This window comes from Lynx canadensis, chromosome D2, assembly GCF_007474595.2.
Source record: "Lynx canadensis isolate LIC74 chromosome D2, mLynCan4.pri.v2, whole genome shotgun sequence".
Taxonomy (NCBI): Eukaryota; Metazoa; Chordata; class Mammalia; order Carnivora; family Felidae; genus Lynx; species Lynx canadensis.
This window is the reverse complement of record NC_044313.2, coordinates 41869806-41890749: the sequence shown is the minus strand read 5'-3', so window position 1 is coordinate 41890749 and position 20944 is coordinate 41869806. Positions and strand designations below refer to the sequence as shown.

The 20944-nt window shown below is 49.5% G+C and overlaps 1 protein-coding gene across 1 annotated transcript; it reads right to left on the bottom strand.

Moving 5' to 3' along the window:
- Window positions 1–10505: 10505 nt before the first annotated feature.
- GDF2 (growth differentiation factor 2) lies at window positions 10506–15648 on the bottom strand. The gene is made up of 2 exons (XM_030334822.1): window positions 15303–15648; window positions 10506–12731 (listed from the first exon to the last, which is right to left on the bottom strand). The coding sequence occupies exons 1-2, from the start codon at window positions 15646–15648 to the stop codon at window positions 11791–11793; spliced, it is 1287 nt and encodes a 428-aa protein (XP_030190682.1). The 3' UTR covers window positions 10506–11790.
- Window positions 15649–20944: the final 5296 nt, after the last annotated feature.

Sequence of the window (20944 nt, the reverse complement as noted above, 5' to 3'; positions counted from 1 at the left end):
ATCCATCCATTGTTTGATGTTTATCTTTCCCTCAGTGTTCTTTATGGACATTTTCAACCAGTACAGCCAATACCCATGTACTTAGATTCTAACATTGACATTTTATTACCCTTTCATTATCTCACCTCTATCTCTCTGACCCTCTCCCTAAATCTCAGACCAACATATTTTTTTTTGTGGATGCATTTCAAAGCACGTTGAATCTTGTCTTTATTTTAATCCTTTTTCTTTCTACTCTTTAAAAAATAAGAGTGAAACATACTCCTTTTTACAAGTTAAAGAATTCATAAATGTATGAACAATCTTTTTCCAAAGCCATTCTAACCCAGCCAATAATAATATGTATTATACATATATAAATGTTTAATGTGTAGCTGTCCTCACCTTTCTCTGCGTTCATACATGGAAGCACATATGCAGGAGATGTATTGTCCATTCACCTATGGATGCTTGTCCATCTGTCCATTTGTTTAGTGTTACCTATGTATACATAGTGTCTATACTGCATACACATAGTAGTTTGTGTCTTGTTTTACTTACTTAAGCATACAGCAGAAACAACCTTCAACGTTGAAGCCTATACATAAAGTTCATCCTTTTAATGGTTGCATCGTAGTCCTTGATAATTTACTGATCTTTTGCTTCTGTTTTTTGCTTCTATGGTTATAAACGTTCTCAAACATGTGTTCACAAGGACTAGTGCTTCTTGTTTCTGTAGACTAAATGTCCAAACCTTGGCTCAACGAATCAACGAGTACGTGCACTTGTTCACTTTAAGTTCACTTATCATAAGTTCACATGCACTTATGATATTTTCTTTATCATATTTTCAGTAACTTTTAAATTATCTAATAAATGTGTATTTTTTTCTGTTGTTTTTTTTAAACCACGTAATTGATGTATAATTGACATACATTGAACTGCCTGTATCTGAAGCACACAGTCTGGTTTTGACATGTGCATTCACCCATGGAGCTATCACCAAGATCAAGGTCATGTATATTTCCCTCTCCCTCTGTTTTTCCTCATGCTTCTTTGTTACTTACCCCTCACCCCCTTGCATTTGCCTTCTGTCACCACTGTGGGTCAGTTTTCATTTTCCAGGACTTTAAATGGGATTATAGTATGTGTACTGTTTTTTTTTCCCCTGTCTTTTACTCAGCATAATGATTTTGAGGTTCGCCTATGTTGCGAGTTCACCATTAGTTTATTTATTTCATTGCTGAGTAGTAGTCCACTGTATGCCACGATTTTTTATCCACTCACAGGTTGATGGACTCGCAGGTTGCTTCAGGTATAGAACTGTTACAAATGCAGCCACAGTGATTGTTTAAGCAGAAGTCTCTGTGTGGGTATACGTGTTTATTTTCACTAGAACAGAATATATGTCTAGTGTTTTAAGAAATAACCTGTTTTCCAAAACTTAAACTTATACCAGCAGCGTATGAGCCTTCTGATTCCTTCACATCAATGCCAACAATTGGTATGTATGGTCAGACTTTTTGATTTTAGCCGTTCTAATAGGTATATAGTGGCTCCTCATTGTGATTTTAGCTGACATTTCCTTGATGACTAATGGTGTTGAACATCTTTTCATATATTTATTGGCCATTTGTATATATTCTATGATGAAAAATCTGTTTAGGTCTTTTGCCCATGGGTTGGGGCGGAGGTAGAATTGCTGGGTCATGTGGTAATTCTCTGTTTACCTTCTTGAGGAACTGCCAAACTGTTTTCCAAAGCAGCTGCACCATTTTACCTTCCTGCCAGCAACATGTGAGGGTTTTGATTTCTCCCCATCCTCATCATCAACACTCATTCTCATCTGGCTTTTTGATACTAGCCATCCTAGAGAGTGTGAAGTAGCTTTGATTTGCATTTCTTTAGTGACTAACAATGCCCGCTATTTTTTCATATGCTTATTGGCCATTTGTACAACTTCTTTAGTGAAATGTCTCTTTGAGTCCTTTGCCTCATTTTTAAATTAGGACAGTTGTCCTTGTATTATCGAATTATGAGCACTTTTCACATGTTTTAGGTACAAGTCCCTTATCAGATATATGATTTGCAAATAGTCCCTCCTATTCTGCGGGCTATCTTTTCACTTTCTTGATGGTGTCCTTTGAAGCACAAAAATTTTTAATTTTTTGATTATGTCCAGTTTACCTGGTTTTTCTTCTGTTGCTCTTGCTTTTGGTGTCATACCTAAGAATCCTTTGCCAAATCCACGGCCATGAAGATGTATCTTTCGGTATTCTTCAAGAGTTTTATAGTTTTAGCTCCTATACTTATTATGTCTTTGATCCATTTTGAGTTAATCTTTGTATATGATGTAAGGTAGGGGTACAACTTCATTCTTTTGCTTGTGGAAGTCCTGTTTTCCCATCACTTCCTCATTTGATCTTCAGTAGTGGACCCAAGGAACAAGATGTGTGTGTGTGTGTGTGTGTGTGTGTGTGTGTGTGTGTGTAGAGAGAGAGAGAGAGAGAGAGAGAGGGAGGGAGGGAGAGAGATGATTTGTTTTTAAGAAATTGTCTCAGGCAATCAACCATGCAGGATGACAAGTCTGGAATTTGTAGTGCTGGCCCCTGCAGGCTGGAAACCCAGGCAGAGTTTCTATGTTGAAGTCCTGAGGCAGAACTTCTTCTTCATCAGGAAACCTCAGTCTTTCCTCTTAAGGCCTTCAGCTCATTGGATGAGTCCCACCCACATTATACAGGGTAATCTGCTTTACTTAAAGTCAACTGATAGTAAATGTTAATCACATTCACAAATACCTTCCAGCAATATCTAGACTAGTGTTTGGCCAAACAGCTTGGCACCAAGCTTTGTTGACATAAAATTAACCATCATTGTTGATATTGTGATATTGTTCCCATTTTATAGGTGAAAACACTGAGTCCTGGAGAGGTCAAAAGTCTTCTCCAAGGGCACAGTAAGTAGCTGAGTGAGAACTTGAACTGAAAACGAGCTCCAAAAAGTCATTCAGCCCTCACATCCACACGAGGCCTTTCTGTTTGTTCTGAGAACAGTCTAGGCTCAGAGAACACTTGAGTACTCTGCAAACAGGTTCCAGAAAGAACAGTTTCATTGACCACAAATACACACATACTGCAAGTGACTTGAATTTCTCTAAAACCTAAATTCCTCATTCCACTGCCCCTGAATTTTTAGCCCCAACGGTGCCCTACTTCTCACCAAATGAAGTCAGACCTAGATTTCCTCAGCTCTCTTTCTCCAGATGTCCAGAATGGCTTGGGCTCACTCCTCCATCTGTTCTCCCAAGGCCTCCAAGAACCGCACTTGCGTTAGAATGGCCTCTCCTCTTTGGTGATCCTGTGAGAGTTTGCTTCATCATCTTCTATCTTCAGCTCTTAACAATGTACTGTGCTACCCTGTCTCCCCAGGACTCGGCAATTCAGGGGTTCGGCCCAGTGCACGGCCTAGCCTAACTAGTAAGGACGGCCCATCTCTGCTGGTTTTGTGCGTGTATGTGTGTGTATGTGGGTATGCACGTGTGTGCACACAGATACTTGTGTGTATTTGTGTGCTCACATTTGTGTGCATGAGATCACACTGTGCTTCTGAGCATACGCTCCTTCCTTAGGAGCACACTCTGCCCCACAGACTGACCGCATGGCCTAAGAACAAGCAGGAAGCTGGTCCACACAAATCTGGCCCGCAAAGCCGCCAGGGCAGGGCCACGCACTGTATTGCTTTTCTGTGGCTCCTGTAACAAATGACCACAAACTGAGTGGCTTAAAACAACTGAAATTTACTCCTTTTCAGTTCTGGAGGCTAGAAGCCGGAGATGAAGGTGTTGAGAGGGCCACAGTCCCTCTGGGGCCTCTAGGGGACAATGTGTTCTTCACCTTTTCCGACTTCTGGTGACTGCACCATTCCAGTCTCTGTCTCTGTGGTCACCCCCCACTCCTCCTCTTCTGTCTGCCCTCTTCCCTATCTCGTGAGAATACATGTGATTGCATTCAGGGCCCACCTGGATAACCCAGAGTATGGCCCTCCTCTTGAAATCCTTCATCACATCTTTTGCCAGTAAAGTGATAGTCCCTCTGTGCCATATATGGTCATACTCATAGGTCCTGGGGTCCATGTTCAACCCACCACAGGGCCGAGCCAGGCTTGAGGTCTTGTTAAGTGATGCCACAGCCCCTATGCCCTGTGTTCTCCGGGTCCTGTGCAGGGGGCCTCACTGAAGTCGGGGTCTGTCTCTCCAAAGGACCCCTCTGCCTTTCCATCTTCCATCAGCCCTGGCTGCTGCTGTCTCCTTGGTGATGTCTCGTGCTTCCTCCAAATCTCATGTCTTTTTACATCTAATTTCAATTTCTCCAAACAAATGACGTTTAATGCAAACCCTGCAAGAGGGAAAGACAAAAGTGATCAGGGGCAGAACATAGGAAGTGAAGAATTTAAAAGCAGCTCACATTCTGCCTTAATGGCAACACAATTAATAAGAACAATGGTCGTTGTTGTCTGCAGCTGGAAGGTATTTTGCAGATCTGGTGAGCAAATTCATAGTCTGAAGAAAGAATGCTTGATGGATCTTCATGGAGACGACTACCAGTGTTATGGACTTGCATTCCCTGGGTGGTCTGTAGGACAAGAAACTTCTAACGTGGGAACCCCCCTGGGGGACTGGGAGATGGCTAGTCTGCCTGTGTCAGCATTTTCAGACCCATAAATTTTTTTCCAGTGTAGCCAACATGCTGTACTTCATCCATTCTGTATATTAGGAAGGCCCAGGATTGCCCCTAGACAGGCTGCGTAGGGTAATAACTCTCACAGGCCCTTCCCATCCAGGATCCTGGATTGGTGGGTGGCCCCAGGGCCCCACCCGTAGGGACAGCTGTGCTTTTGCTGCTGGACATGTGTTTGGGATTTAGCTGGTAAGTTGGGACATACGCTTGTTTCAGCTTATTCTCAGTTTCCACCGCTTTCTGTGATTTGTGTGGCACATATCTGTCGGTAGGTTCCCACACAGCACACTGCTCACTGATGCTAGTTCACAATTTCCAAGAGAGGAAGTCTTGGTCAAATATGTTGTTAGAGTCTTGCCATGTTTTTCCAACACCTCTTCAAAGGACCAAGCTGCAGAAGGAGGTCAAGCTGCTGTTCTGTCTGTGTATGTGACAGCTTCTCCCAGTGGCACCGAGACACTATACTGTTCCGTCATGGGGTCCTGGGCAGACCTCCTGTACCCACATGCCAGCTCCGGGAGCGGCCACCTGACTGGGGCCTTGTCCAGCAAAAGAAGGAGACTCCAACACTGACATGGAAGACCTCAAAGGCTCCGGGAGGTGGGGTCAGGCATGGCCTCCAGAATGTGAGCGTGACACTGGGGTCCTGAGAAGGTCACAGCACTCATATACTCACTGTCCAGCTCTATAGGCCCCTTCTATGTTTTTAGCTCTACCTGTTACCTACATCAGCACAGAACAACCCAGACAGGCCTCAAAGGTTCTTCCTCCCTAAAAAAGTGGGGAAAGGAGGAAGAGAGGGAACACTTATGTGATTTGGGGTCCATTTTGGCACTGCAGTTGGCTAAAAGAGACCTCCATGAAGAGGCCCAGAGACCACAGGTTGGGGACTCAGGAGCACGGCCATTTCTTGGGTTCCTTCTGGAGGTGACGTTCCAGTGCTTCTCAGGCTGCATTTCTTCCCGAGAGGGTATGTGTGTGTACCTGGCATTTGCCCAGCTGGCCCCGGCTTCTACATCTTGTTGATAGGAGGTGCTTTCCTGTCAGGGAGTTAGGTGGGCAGCTGGTATGGGTCCCACCGAGCAGGCAGAAGGTGGGGCATCACCACCCATGTGAAGGGACAAAGAACTTGCCGTAAATCATATCTGAGAGTGAGGACCAATATCAAAACCAGAGAGGAATGAGAAAATGGGCATCGTGCGTGGGTCTGTGGTGGGCAGGTGCTAGGCACTGGTGTCCAAAACCAGGAGTCTACGAAGCAGAAAAGAGAAGGACCAGACCAGGAGAGGCATGATCGGAGGGCACGATGGTCTGGCCAGATTCTGCACACGGGGGCTGCAGCTGGGCCCAAAGTCGACAGGTCCCAGATGGAGGTCGGCAAGGTTGGTTCCCTTCATGGATGTCACAGCATCAATAGGCATGCCTGGCTGAGGGGCTTCTGTTGAGAACTCCCAGGTCTGTAGGTGGGGAACAAACTGAGAAGGAGCCAAGGACTTGGGTCATAAAACTAAAATGGTTCAAAATCCTTTTGAATAGTGTATTTTATTTTGCCCAGTATGGACATTATAAAGAAGAAAATCCTGTTACCTGTGATGTCCATCATTTCATTAAAAAGGAGGAGATGTTTGAACTGCACTTGGCTGTTGTAAACAATACTTGCTTGCCCTTAGTCTGTTTACTTGATCCCGATTGGAGAAGGCTGCTGACCCCTCATAGGCCCATGCTGGCCATACCTGCCGCGGCAAAGCCCCTCAGCCCCTATGCAGATGGCTGGCATGTCAGAGCTCTCCTGGACCGCAGGGACCCGTGAGCAGGAACAAACACTCACGGGAGGGAGCTACAGAGAGGCAGACTTGGGCCCTTGCTCAGGCATATCTTTCTGAGAACCGGAACTGCCCACTCATGAAACAGGCTGCTTGGAGGAAGGGCAGTCCTAAGTGGGAAGTGTTCCGGGAAGCTGAGGCCCATGGTGTTAGACTTCTGCCTGATTTAAAAAATAAAGAATTTCTGGAAGTTTCGTTCAGTCTGATCCAATGTAAGCCACCTGTGTGCAGGGCTGCCTGCTTTGGGTATAGTCACCCGTCCCCACGTGAAGGCAAGTCTGGGTAAAGCCGCACCCCTTCGTGTCAGGCTGTTCCAAACTTTCTCAGCAACATTGGATCCCCAAGGAGCTGCCATATGGATCTAATAGGCTTGCCTTTGAAAGCCTTTGATCACACACTGGAGACGCCTCTGGGCCCCCTCTGCAGGCACCAGGGAGAAGGGGGCAGGGCCGGTCCTTTCACTCGGACCCTGGGGCAAGCTCTCAGCAGCAAAGCTCAGACTCCCTGGCACATCAGAATCACAGCAATGTGAAGGTCTGAAGCAGCCTCCAGGGTGTCCCTGGGACTTGGGAAATCAAGTGCACACATGCATTCAGGATCAGCTACACTAGTGTGTGAGGCCAAAAGCAGAATGGAAATGCAGGACCCTTGTTCAAAAATTATTGTGAATTTCGAGATTGCAACAGCAGAACATTAAATCAGGCAGGTCCCATGCTATTGCCCAGGCCATAGGGATGCCTGTGTGCATTCTAGAGTGGGGTGAGTGCAGGTTCCCTGTGGGGAAGAGGCTGGCAGGGGCCTCTCCTCATGTCGCTTAGTGCCATCATAGCTAATGCCTGGAGCCTGCTGCAGACTGCACCCACAGAGGTGGGCTCGCCCTGGATTCCTCACTATGCCCTGCAGAGGAACTGATGTCCAGGACAGAGAGAGCTGGTCAGATGAGCTATATATGGAACCACAGCCTTGTATATTTGAGGAAAAGAGTTTCTGAGTTCAGAGGGATGTGACCTCCCACACCCGCCTGTGTTGGCCCTGCTCATATGGGAATTCAGTTGGGCTTGGAAAGAGAAAGCTGAAAGGAAGGATTGACTCAAGGATTCCTGCTTTCTCCCAATTTTGATAGAATTCCAGAAGAGGTACAAGCCACGGTGTTTCTGTTACAGGTAGGAGAGTCTGCATTGTGTGAACGGAGGTATTGATTCTTGGATTCCCCAGGAATCATGGGGATCCACCCTGGAATAAAGACAGCCAGAAGGGAAGTAGCTCGAAGCAGTTTGTGAAAGTGAAAGTATACTTTCAAGGTGGGAGAACTGGCAGGCCTTAAGGTGGCCACTGTCTTGAGGCTTTTGTGAGCTGGGTCTCAGGTCACAGACAGGGTGGTCTCTGATGGAGGCTGCTTCCAATCTTTTGGGAAACTCCTCCCACAGGGTGGGAGAGGGAGTTTTTATCCATCCAAGGTTTGTACTTGAACCAGCATGGCAGCCTTCCCCCCTGGCAGGGGGCTAAAGCTGCAGTGTGAATGCATTATTGTGAGTCTAGGGGCTACACTGGGGCAGAGGTGGAAGAGGAGAACATATGTGCTACCCCTGTGGCTCTTGGTCTGTCAGCCCCAGGATGCTGGAGCCAAGAGGTCAGGATGTTGAGGGGTCTTGGAGGCCACAAAGTCAGGATATTGTGCCCCTAGGTTTCTAATGTGTAATCTACTTATCACTGTCCTTGCCTCCAGCTCCTGTCTAACTAAGTGCCTAGTCTATCATTTCGTGACCCAGCCGATAGAATGTTAATCACAGGGGAGAAGTGTGTTCTTCTCCACCTTCTCCAGTCCATCGGTGCCTGACTGACCAGAGGTCTCCGCACAAGTAGCACCAGAGAGGAAGTAGCCAAGGAGGGCACAGAAGGTGGCACTTGCCCAGGAGAGCACAGGCTTTGTCTTTGCTTCTTCCTGCTAACGTGACCATGACCTTCACCATAGAGAAGGTCGTTAGGACAGAGGTCAGGGCAACAGAGCGAATTTGGGCTTAGCGTCACAACCAGGGTTCAAATCCTGGCTTTAGCAGTTCCTGGCTAGTGGCTCTGAGCGAAGTGTGAGGCCTCCAAGTGCTCCCACATTTGCAAAAGTCTTCTTCATTTGCAAAAGTCAGGATAAAAATGTCATTTATTCTGAGGTAATTGCTTGAGCCACTAAGTACAAGTCCCCAGCCCTGCCTGGTCCTCCAGGAGCCCCCCAGCCTTCCTCCCTGGCTCTTCTCCTGGCCTCTCCACGCCACCCCCATCTCTCTGTCTCTCTGTGTCTGCCTGTGGCTTTCTGCTTGACATCCCTGAACCTCTCTCTCCTCTTGCTCCTTGCCCGGAGAGTAGGTCACACGAGGAACAGGGGATGGCCCGTCAGCCCTGCAACTGGTCATCTCACTGGGTTTCAGCTTCTTCATACGTGTGGTAGCGGTAATATCACCACCCAAGTACGACAAAAATGAACGCGCTTTAGGACACGTTAAAAATGCAGTACTAAGGGTGCTGGTGGTTAGGCAGAGGGCTAACCGTCCACGTAACGGAGTGTCCAGAGGATGGCGCTGTTGCATTTTGTTCTCTGGCCTGGGGTGAAGAAAGCTTTGGGGAATCTGGTGGGAAGAATAACCCAGGGAGGTGGAAGCCAGACAGCATTTCTTGGGGACGCTCCTTGCAAGTTCTTTTCCCTGCACATCCGTCCAAGTCAGTTTGTCCTGAGCCACAGCCCATGGCAGCCCTCTGAGAGTGACCGAGGTCAGAGGCTCTCAGGCCTTGCCTCCTGAAGACTTGGTGGCACATGCGGTGACAAGACACCTCAGACAAGAGGTGAGCAGGTCCCCACGCTGAGCCCATAAGACCCATGAGACAGAAGCACTGTAGTGCTCTTCAGAGCAGGAAGATCAGAGCCGGAGCATCAAGAGGGGGGACAAAAGGGGTGCCACTAGAGTCAAGCCGTCACGGATGGTGACTTGGGCTCTGCAGCTGGAAGTGAGGTGGCCAGGCAGCTGGCCGAGGGCATCGCCAGGGAGTGGCCCTGGGAGTGGGCTGGAGCTTGGCATCTGAGCGGGCACATACTGGGAGCCGATGCTGGAATAGTGGAGCAGGGCCCAGGCCGCTGGGCAGGGGTGACTCATGGCCCAGACCTCCCTCCCCTGACATAGGGGAAGTGAGGGACGGCATGGGGCTAACTGCTGCCCGCTTGCAAACATCTGCTTTCTCACATACCAACACACATGCCCTTATATGGACACGTCCACTCTCCCTGCAGACAGAGACGCTGCCCACACCTGTCCACTCGCCACCGTGGCAACTCTGTCTCCATGCCCTTCTCCTCTGTCCCCCACCCAGGGAAAGAAGGGCCTGTGGGGAGGGGTGATGAGGGTATGGCACTGAGGAGTCGTCAAACCCAGGTCTCAGATTCAGGAAAAGTCCACAGTTTAGACATTTGACTTTATTTCCAAGTGAAACTTTGATGCAGGCACAGAATACACCGCCAGGACTAAAAGATGTTCCTCATCCATCTTTATGATTGAGCAACGTTGTCGTACCAGGAATTAGTACTTTTTGTAACTCCAGTAATTATTGTATTTAAATTAATTAATTTGCATTCATTATGTTAAAGCTCTTCATTAGCTCCTTGTAAACATCTGGCACAAATCACTTTTTAAAAAAATATACTGAGAGCTTCAACCAGTGGGAATGGCCTGGGCCTCTCTAGGCCTCTTATAGGCTCTGCTCTGGCCAGCGGTCAGAAGGGCCATGGAGTGGAATCTTCACCACCTCTAGACTCTTCCTCACTCCACCCCATTCCATGTGTGGCCTCTAGAGTCAGAGAAGAGAATGAAATTCAGAAGAAATGGAAACTCTGTCCCGTCTTGGGGTCAATGGGGGCTGAGTCCAGTCCTGAGGCCCAAGCCCAGGACAGAGCTGAACACACACTGCTCGAGGAAGCCGGCAGGTGCAGGCAGAGCTGGATGTGGCCACTAAGGACCTGAGTTCTTCAGTGGCTGGGAACCCTCCCCCAGGAAGGCTGGACATCATCACTTGAACACATGTCACCAAGGAGTAAAAATAGGGACATTGCAAATACCAAAGCAAGAACGCATTTATTCCAACAAATGCAAATCCAGGTCCTGTCTCCCACGGAGTCCTTGTGGGAGGGCAGCCCACAGATGTGTTCTGCTGGTGAGCTGGTTATGCTGAGTAAATTAACTGCAGAGATGCGGGCCGTAGGCTGCCCCATCCCTTGGGGTAAATTGTGCCTGCTCCTCCCAAACCATCTCAGAGTCTGAGTTTACGGGCAGCCGGTGGCCCCGTGTGAACCGCTGGCTGTGCAAGCATCATGCCACTGGGTCCAAGCACCTGCAGCCGTGGTACAAGCTACTACCCAAGGGCTTCTGTCATGCCCTCTTTCCTTCCTGCAGATGGTTTTGGGGGTAGTGTTTAGTGGCTCAAGGGTCATCTTAAAAAGCACTGGGCCACTGATGCAACACAGGCACCAGCAGTCAGAATGTGCTCCAGATGCTCCAAGCAACCCAGTCATCCGGGTGGGTACTGGCCAGGGCTGAGCCCAGCTTGCCCCTCAATGCCTGCCTCCCGGCATCTAATTGTTCTTCAGCTGAAAGGTGACCTGATAAACTTTGATGGGATATTTGAGAAGCTCCTGGGTTTTGGTGGCCGACAGACCGATGGAGACCTATGGGTTGGAATCATTCATGCCTTTGACCGGTGTTACTTGGACTGCATTTTGGTTTCTGCATGTGTAAGCTGGGACTCGTCACACCCATCTCACTGGGTTGTGGGAACCTGTGAAGTGATGGGTGTAGAGCACATAGCTGTCCCTGTCCCTTTCACTCCCTGAAGTTACTGGAATGCACCCCGTCCTTCTTGTCTCCATAAATCTCTGCCCCATCTGTCTGTACTCCTCTGCCTCCCTTTTGTTCTTTTCTGCTGGCTCTGGATTATTTTTCTACTGGCCCCTTTTGGTTGTCTTCCCTAGCACCCCAACAATCCTTCTAGGCTTTCCTCTTCTCCTAAGCTCTCACCCCCAGCCCCTTGCTATTGTCTTCCCCTGAAGCTGGACCCAGTGGTGTATGTGTGGGCAGGCTTTTACCTCTAGGATGTGGCAGCTTCCTTTCCTTCTTCAGGCTGGCATGCAGACAGACTTAGTCCCTGTCATGCCCAGAGGGACACAGGACCTCTCAGCAGGACCCTTCCACCCTGTCTCCCCCTCCTGCAGGCCGGCACTACCTGCACCCACACTCTGCCACGCTCATCCCTTCGTAGTGGTACTTGAGGGTGGGGACCCCCATGTCATCCTTGTAGAGGATGGAGATGGGGCTCAGTTTGGTGGGCACGCAGCAGGCCTTGCCCACTTTCATGGGGAACTTGAGATGCACCAGGGTCTGCACAATGGCGTGCTTCGTGGGGGTCACGTCATCAGCCAGGGGGAAGAAGCAGCCCCCTTTACATTCGTACGCATCATACTCCTTGGGTGCAATGATCCAGCTGTCCCAGCCGATGTCCTCGAAGTTCACTCTCAGGGAGGTCTTCTGACAGTGGTTGTTGGCCCCGGCACTTCTCTTCCGTCTGGCTAAAGATGACCCTGTGGCCTTGTGACCTTCCCCATCCTCATCCTTGTTGTCCCCTGCTTCTGCCGGACCATTCTTGGACAACTTCTTGAGCACACTCTCCTGTTCATGGCCAATCATCTCCCTGAGCTCCAGCCTGGTCTCTTTGGTCCCATTGCTGCGGTCATTGGAGAAGACGACGAAGAAGGGCAGGTTTTTGGGGCCTGGGGGGACACTGATATCCAGCTTGTCACAGCCCTTCCTGTGACTCTCCACAGTCACTTCCAGTTTATTTTTGCTCTTGGTGGAGTCTGCTCTGGCCCACCGCTTCACGGCACTGGAGACCTCAAAGGTCTCCCAGCCCTCATCCCGAATGTCCTGGGACACCAGGAATGTCTTGGTTCCCGTAGAAGCATCCCAGGCATCTGCTCCATCCAGAACATCATAAATGGCCATGTTGCCTTTCAACTCATGTGAAGAATCTCCGTGGTTTTGACAGGAGGCATAGAGTCGGAGCTCGGCCCTGGTGATCTGCTCATGCCTGGGAATGGAGATGTTGAAGAGCAAGATGTGCTTCTGGAAGGGAAACTCTTCCGTGGCCGCAAGAGAGACAGCATCTGAAATGCAGGCACACAGTCAGTGATGGGCATCTTTCATTACACCAAAACAGACTCATGGCTCGTGTCAAAGGGCACCCAAGATGACATTGACCGATTCTACCAAACCTTTATTGGGTTTCACCTAAGCCCTTAATGTAGAAGAGAATTTTCAAAGTTACATTTAGGATCTTCCAAAGAAAACCAGAGGCAGGAGAGGCCTTGCATTGGAGTTCACGGGTCCAACTCTTTAGTAAGCATCTAGTCAGTGCCCAGCCTTGCACTACAAGCTTTGCCTTCTATATTTCACTTTGCTTTTCTCACTAACCCTGCAAGGGTCTAATTATTATTCCACTTTTACAGATGTGGAGACTGGTATTTAGAATGTTTAACTGCCAAGCGAACACATCCTGTAAAGCTCTTCACTTAAAAAAAAAAAAAAAAGACCCAAATAACATAGCAAAGCACATTGTCAGCCTCAGAGTGCAGGTCCTGAGTGTATGATGTTAAAGGAGACACCCTGGGAGGGGGCGGTGAATTTCCAACATCAAGACAATGTTAAAAATCTCAGCGTTTAAATAGTATAGAAATCATTCAGAATTGTAATTTCTGAGCAAAGTTAAAGTGGATTTTTTTATGTTTGAGGAAAAAAGGAAACATATTAGCCTCCACTGCTGTGTCATGGTAGGCAAAAACAGGGCTTGCCTTTTAGCTACACAATGATGTCCATGTCCAACCTCTCCTGGCTGATGCACAGCCCTCAGGGCACCTCTATTATGCCGTGGCTCAGTCACAAACATGAGACCACAGCATGCTGCGGTGATATCCAGCGGTGTCTGACAGGCCAAAGTGCTAATCCAGACCTTGCCCTTTCCTAGGCTTGTGACCTTGGAGGAGTCCCGCGTCTCTCGGGCCTCCGTTTCTCCATCTGTAGAATGGGCCTCATCCTACCTGCCTTCCAAGGTTGGTGTGCGGCTTCCACAAGAGGGCACATGGAACTTACGGACACAGTCCCTGCCTCAGAGCTGATGCTCAATCAATCTTTCGTCTCCTTCCCAGACCCTCCTCCCCAACTCGCGTTCCCCCCTCAAAGCATGTGGCCCCTCACCCAATGTGGATGTGCCATTCTAGCTCCCGCAGAATGTGTGAACGTGTGAACGGGCTCTTCCTGCAGAAGAGTGAACGGGCTCTATGAGCATCAATGCCCTACCGTGCTCTTACTGTGGCATGCTTTGCAGATGGCTGTGGGACCACATCACACATCTAGAAAACAAACACCCTCCCTACCTGAGCTGCACGTGGACCATCTGTAAACGGAAGCATACCTGCCCTCCACAGGAGTGCTGGCCACAGGCAGGGCTGGGATCGAGTCAGAACACTCGTTTTGGGGGCATGGACAGTGCTGGGCGGGGGAGGGGATGGTAACGGAGATGGCTCCAAATGCTGGACTCCCAGATTCTGGGATTTGGTGATGAGATCCAGCCGAAGAAGCTCAGCCTTCTCCTAAAGCGCAGGTTACAGGCACGCCCCATGGGGACGGTGAGGTGCTGGCAGCATCTGGGTGACCCGCACATTGTAGTTTTTAAAATGAAGCCAATATTTTAAAAAATCAGGCAAGTTCACATGAAATCTAGATTCTTCTTCTTCTTTGAGGCAATCAGAAAACGCAGCACTGCTGGGCATGTATCATGACTCTCACGTCCTTTAGACGGGGCATGAGCTCTGCAGGCGGGCAGGTCTGGCCTACCATGGTCCTGGGCAAGGCCTGTTAGGGGTCGGCAGGGGTCAAGTCCTGGAGGAGAGAGGCCGCGTGTGCCTGGCTGTTCGGAGAAACAGCAGAGGCAGGAAAAGCCTGAGCTTTGTAGGCAGGTGGGGCCTGGGTCAGAATGCAGCTGCCGAACCACTGTGTGACCCTGGTAAGTTCCCTCAGCATCTGCAAGCCTTGGCTTCCTTCCCTGCTCACAAGATCATCTCACCTATGTCAGGGCCATTAGTGGACACAAGCCCTAAGTCGATGATTGTTATCTTCCAGTCCTATTAAAGCAGGCAAATCATTTTGTATTTAGAAAATAAGAAAGCTGTCCTCTGATGTTTCTCTCACAAAAATTGATCTGACTTGTAGATACTTTTTGGTGGGAGAGAAATAGCCATTCTTTCAGAGTTAAAAAAGACACCACTTGGGTGAGGCTAAATAAATTGTCTGTTTCAAAGTAGGAAGGGGACATAAAGGAAGGGGAAGAGGAGAAGGGATGGAAGTAAAGGGAGCTGGCATTCGGGGGCACCTAATGTGTTAAACGTGGCACCGGGCCCAGGGAGGGAGAACCTTCCACAGCAGAGCTGTCCAGTAGGACTTTCTGCAGCGATGGACGGGACCCGTTTCACACTCGGCACTGTCCTGTAAGGTAGCCGTTAGCCACACATGACCATTGAGCTCTTGAATTGAAGACAGTGAACTAAATTATTAATTTTATTTCCTTTTAATTTATTTAAATAGAAATGCAAAGAGCCTCGTGGGTCCAGTGGCCACCGTACTGGGCAGTGCAGCCGTGACCCCTGAGTCCCCCCGGGGTGCCCCGGCGGAGCCGACTCTACCTTCCACGCTGAAGCTGCGCACGATGTTGGATGCGGGGGTGGTCGACTTGTCGGTGGTGTATCTGTTGTACAGGTCGATCATGTACTGCGGTGGCTCCGCTCGGGTTTTGTCCTGGGAAGGGACCCCGCTCAGGTTGAGGCTGCGCAGGAAATCCACCTTCATGTTCTCCAGAAACATCCTCAGGTCGAAGGTGCCTCCCTCCCGCTCGCCTCCGGGCCCCCCTAGCAAGCGGTGGGCGTCTCCCCCCGCGGGCGCGCGCCCCCGGCTCTCCAGCGGCTTCCCCTGCGCGGAGCAGGCCAGCAGGGAGAGCACGGGCAGGGCCACCCATAGCGCCCCGCAGCACATCTTGGGACGGCGCTGTCGCCCTGGACAGGAGACTGCGGGCGGCCGCCGGGGGTGTTAGCGGGCGCGGGGAGGAGCCCAAAAGGAGCGCGCCCGCATTTTCTTGCCTCTGCACGGAACCCCCGGGGCCGGCTCACAGGCTCTCAGCCGCAGTCCCCGGAGTGGCCTCCGCGCGCTCTTATCTGGCCCTCGATGCTGCGCTCCCACCTCTTATCTAAGCGAGCTCTCCGTTAATGAAGGCTCTATAAACATCTGACAAACACGCAGGGCTTGTGGGAAGCCCACGGCCTGCTGCAGAGAATCTGAACTTCTCCGTGGGGTTATCGCCCCCCTAATTAGGATCCTCTCTCATTTCCTTGCCAGCTCCGTTCAGAAGAATCTAGAGACAGGGTGACCCAGGCTCCATCTCCGGGGCCACAGAAATAATTCGGGAAACAGAGAAGACCAAAAAGTCCTCCAAATATAGAAACAACACAAAACTCCCAGAAGACTTCCACAAGAGAAGTGGTGGGTGGGGTGGGTGGCTGAGCTGGGTGGCCCAGGGTCAGTGGGAGGCGGTCTCCCTACAGAGCACATGTGTGCCTGTGTGTGTGTCTGGAGAGCCCGGTGTCCGCGATGTCGTCTGTCAAGTGAGATCCCTGAACATTAGGGATCAGGGAGGATGGAGGATTTGGACCTCTGAGAGGAGGGTTCAAACCCTGGCTCCCTCATATACCACCCACTAGTGTCACATCACCTCTATGACCCTGGGGTCCAAAAAAGAATTGTGAGGAATCTAAGATGATTCTATGCTAAACATCATGGCACCATCTGTTGGGTGGCCACATTCTGGCTGCTACTTCCCTGTGCTTTCCTGGCCTGCCCTCCGGGGACACCACACCCACCATGAGACCTGTTGCCCAAGCCCTAGAAGTGCTCTGTGCCTGGGCTTGGGGGGCTCCTTGCTCATGTCAATTGGGCCACACTCATCAGCCAGGAGAGGTGTGCAGTCTGGGGAGAGGCAGGGAGGCAGGGAAGCCCTGAGACCAGCATATGCCCAGGAGACGTCCCCCTGGCCCCAGGAGGCCAAGGTCCCAGGGTCTGTGAAATTGTAAGAGCATCGTGCCCACACATAGGCTCTGTTCATTTCCATTATGTGTGGCATTGACCAGGGTAAGGAATGGGGATAGTTAACAATCTTGGGGGCCTATTCTGAGGGGTATTTGAACACGAAGTTTTTCCATGCTGGCAGGACTCCTGGGGAGAGGTAGCACTGAGCTGAGTAGCTTCAGGAAGACGTAGGAGGGGCCTCGGCAGGCCAGCTGGCGGAGGTCAGAGATCCCAGTGTGTGCCCAGTGTTCTTCCCACCCCTAACGGGGGCAGGGTGAAACCAAGAGCCTCAGAGTTGCCGGGCCTGAACAGAACTTGCTGTCCCCATCCTCTGGGGACACTGTCAAAGGAGGGTGGACGGGAAGGGGTGCAGCTTCAGAAGTGCTGCTTGGAGAGGGGGCAGGAAGCACGCTGGGCGTTGAGCCAGCTCAGTGCAAGAACTCCCTGGGGCGGGGAAAGGATGACGGGGTGTGGAGCCTGAAAATGGAGCTGCAGCAAAGAAGGCCTGGGAGGAGCTGGGAAGTGAGCCAGGCGTCCCCCATGGTGCTCCAGTTCCTGGAGGTAGCCCAGAATCAGGTCCCATTCAAGAGGCGGAGCCAAAGGACACACGGGTGTGGCCTGAATGTGGGTCAGGGGAGCGTAAGGGGCTGCTACCTGATGTTTTCTTAAAAGCATGGTAGGTTTTATTTTCTGATTATCCCAGTAGTACATAGTGCAGATAATTGGGGGAATGCAAAACATGAAGAAGGAAATAAAAATAACCAAACGTCTCCCCGACCAGTGAGGCCTACAGTTAATATTTTGAAATAGAGGATATGCAGCTCCACAATCCTCTATCTACAACCCTTTCGGCGAGGAGTGTTTTGAGATTCTGAGATTTTCAGATTTTGGAAATTCGGTATGGCACATATACTGTACTATCCCAACGGGGTTGGAGATAATACCTTATAAGCAAACACATTAAATTTCTGCAGTGACACAAATAGAAACACACATATCCATTCAGATCAAGTTTTTCCAGGAAAAGAGTTAAAAGGAGCTTCAGGTTTTCTGATAGTTTTGGATTTGGGATCTCAAATAAAGGACTGTGGACCTGTTTACATATGGGGTCACCACATGTGCCCACGGAGGCTGCACATGAGCCCTGCCCGGAGGCACTGGTCACATAGACCGTAATGTGGATGATGCCCCCAGAGCGGTGCAAAGCAACATGGCTGTGTGTTTCTGGAATGCTCTGCCCAACAGACTCAGGGTATCAATATATCCATATGTCATTTGTTGTTTTTAACTAATTGTATCAGGCTTCCTGATCCATGTTATCAGGAAGTCTGATCCGTTGCCTACATTGTCCAAGTGTGCTATAGGTTTATTTAGTTCAAATGAGGTGGAGGTAGATGGTATCAGTCCAGCCCCTTAATGCCAGAAGTGGTTGGGGAGAAAGGGCTCCTAGCAGGTCCCAGACGCTGTGGCTTCTCAATGACACCTGGTTTTGTTGTTGGGGGTGGGTCCCACACATCTAAGAGCTGCTTGAGCACAGCTGCTGGGATGCCCTGGCTGGTTCAAGTTTCTGCCCAGATCTCCGTGATGTCCTCTTTTGGGCACCAAGATAACAGACTTCTCAAGCACACTCCCCGGCTTACCATTTTTCAGAAGGCAGGTGGCTGGGGTGAGAGGAGAAGCTGTCCATGGCCACATTCTGATCCCATTCTGCTCTCACACAGATCTCTGGGTTCTTGTAGGGAGCCTGGGTCACCAGCTCCGACTCCCACTTTCCTCAAGGTGGTGTGAATTCAGAGACCTTGTTACCTTTTTGTACAAATGAGCCTTGGTCCAGCTGGACAGATCCCCCTAACTCTGTGCCTTAGGGAACAAGGTTTGGGTCTCATTCTGTCTTTCCCAACAGATGCAGGGATCCTCATGCAAAAGGACCCCCTCCCTCTCCTGCCACCAGTCAGGCCTCAGGCTGCCTTAATTGAACCACAAAAGATAGTATTTACCCTTCTTCTCCCAGTTTTCTCCTCCCCCAAATAGAGTACCACATGGCCCAGCAATTCCACTTTTGTGTATATACCCAAAAGAATGGAAAGCAAGGTCTCGAAGAGATATTTGTACGCCTACGTTCATTCATAGCAGCATTATTCACATAGCCAAAGCATTCCTAGTGTCCCCTGGTGGAGGAATGGATAAAGAAAATGTGGTACACACATATGATGGAATATTATTCAGCCTTAAAAAGGAAGGGAATGCTGGCACATGCCACAACGTGGATGCAACTTTAAGACATGCCGAATGAAGCAAGCCAGTCACAAAAGGACAAATGTTGCGTGATTGCACTCACAGCCAAATGCATAGAGACAGAAAGTAGCATGGTGGTTGCCAGGGGCTGGGTGGAGGGGCACTGGGATGTTATCGACTATTGGGTACGGAGTTCTAGTTTTGCAAGATGAAAAGCGTTCTGAGGAGGGATGGTGCTGTTGGTTACATAATAATGTGAATGTACCAAATACCACGGAGCTGCCAATGGTAAATTTTAGGATATGTATATTTTACCACAATTTGAAAAAGGAATTTAAAAAAGTATATCATTTAGAGTTCCTTTTCTTGTAGACTACAGACTGTTAAACCAAACAGGTTTAAACAACATGGATTACGGCTAACGAAAGCTGCAAAGTCCAGGGAAGCTTTGACTTAGCACAGTCTGGTCTAGAGTCTAGGCAAAGTTGTAATAATGTTAGAGCTGCCTTCCACTGTGTGGTCTTCGCCCTCTGCCTCTCTGTTTTGGCAAGTTGACAGCAACAGGTCTGCATCCTGGGGAGGAGGGAAAAAGGAGGAGAAGGGAGAAAAAGCCCAACTGGAAGTCCCAGTTAGTCTCTTGGTGGCTTCTTGGTCCTGATTGGGTCATCTGCCCATGCCTTAGCCAATCATTGCGACGAGGGGGATCTAATGCCCTGATTGGCTTAGGTGGGGGTGATGCCAGCTGGCGGCAAGGAATGAAAGATTGAAATAATTCCCCCAGAGGGGGTTAGATCTGGTCACCAGAAGCCGCTACTAAAGTAAGGTACAAGTATCTTCACATGCCATGAACATTTTTCAAAAATTCATTTTTTAAAAAATGTTTACTTATTTATTTTGAGACGTGGGGGAGGGGCAGAGAGAGAATCCCAAGTAAGCTCCATGCTGTCAGTCCCACCAACTGTGAAATCATGACCTGAGCTGAAATCAAGAGTCAGACCCTTACCTGGCTGAGCCACCACATACTTCATTTTTAATGACTGAAGACTATGCAATGGTATGGACATATCCTAATGTATCCAATAGTCTCCAACTGTAGGACAATTGGGCTATTTATTATGATAATGTTGCAAGGCACTCTGGTATAGTCTACATTCTATCTCCAGGCGGTTCATCAGAAGAGGGATGTCCAAATCAAAGTGTAGGCAAACGTCTTCAAAGCTCTGGGTAAACATCGCAAGTTGCTTTCCTGAAATGCTCTTTCAATATTCACTTACATTAGCAGAGCCTAGGAGTACCTGTCTTACCACCCCTCAGCGGTAGTTTTTTCTAGTCTTTAGGAATTTGATGAACAAAAAAAAATATGTGAATTTGCTTTGCTAGCTGCACCGGACTATATTTTCTCCATGTTTTGATGAGCCACCCCACAGGGTCTGGACTTTAGTCTTCTGGAAGGTACAGGGGTAGCCGCCTCTTACCCACAGATGGTTCAGGGCCCATGCTTGGGAATCCTACTTGGTACCACGCTGTGTGTCCAGGGAGAGGGCCGGAGGGATCCACAGATGCTGGGTGCTCCTCAGGAACACTGCGTACCTTTAGCACAGAGCCTGGCACATGGTAAGTGCTCAAGAAATACTCATTATTGCTCTTGTCTGTACAAGGTCTGATCTTTCTATCGCTGTGTCTATTTCCCCTGCCTTCTGTTCCTCTGCCCCTGCCTTCTGCAGAGCCCCTGCTTTAGATGTGCTTTCAGTTTGGGATGCCTCATACTCACTCCCCCGCTGCCCTCCACCTGGGCCCAGTCCCTCCTGCCTTTCAGTGCTTGCCCAGGACCCCTCCACCACACAGCCTCTGTGTTCTGAGTGACACCATTCAGACATCTGGAACCGCCCGACAACCACTATGAAGGACCCTAGGACTACTGTCTGCTGTTGGCTTGAGCTGGCACATCCTTCCTGCAATCTGACATGCCCAGAGA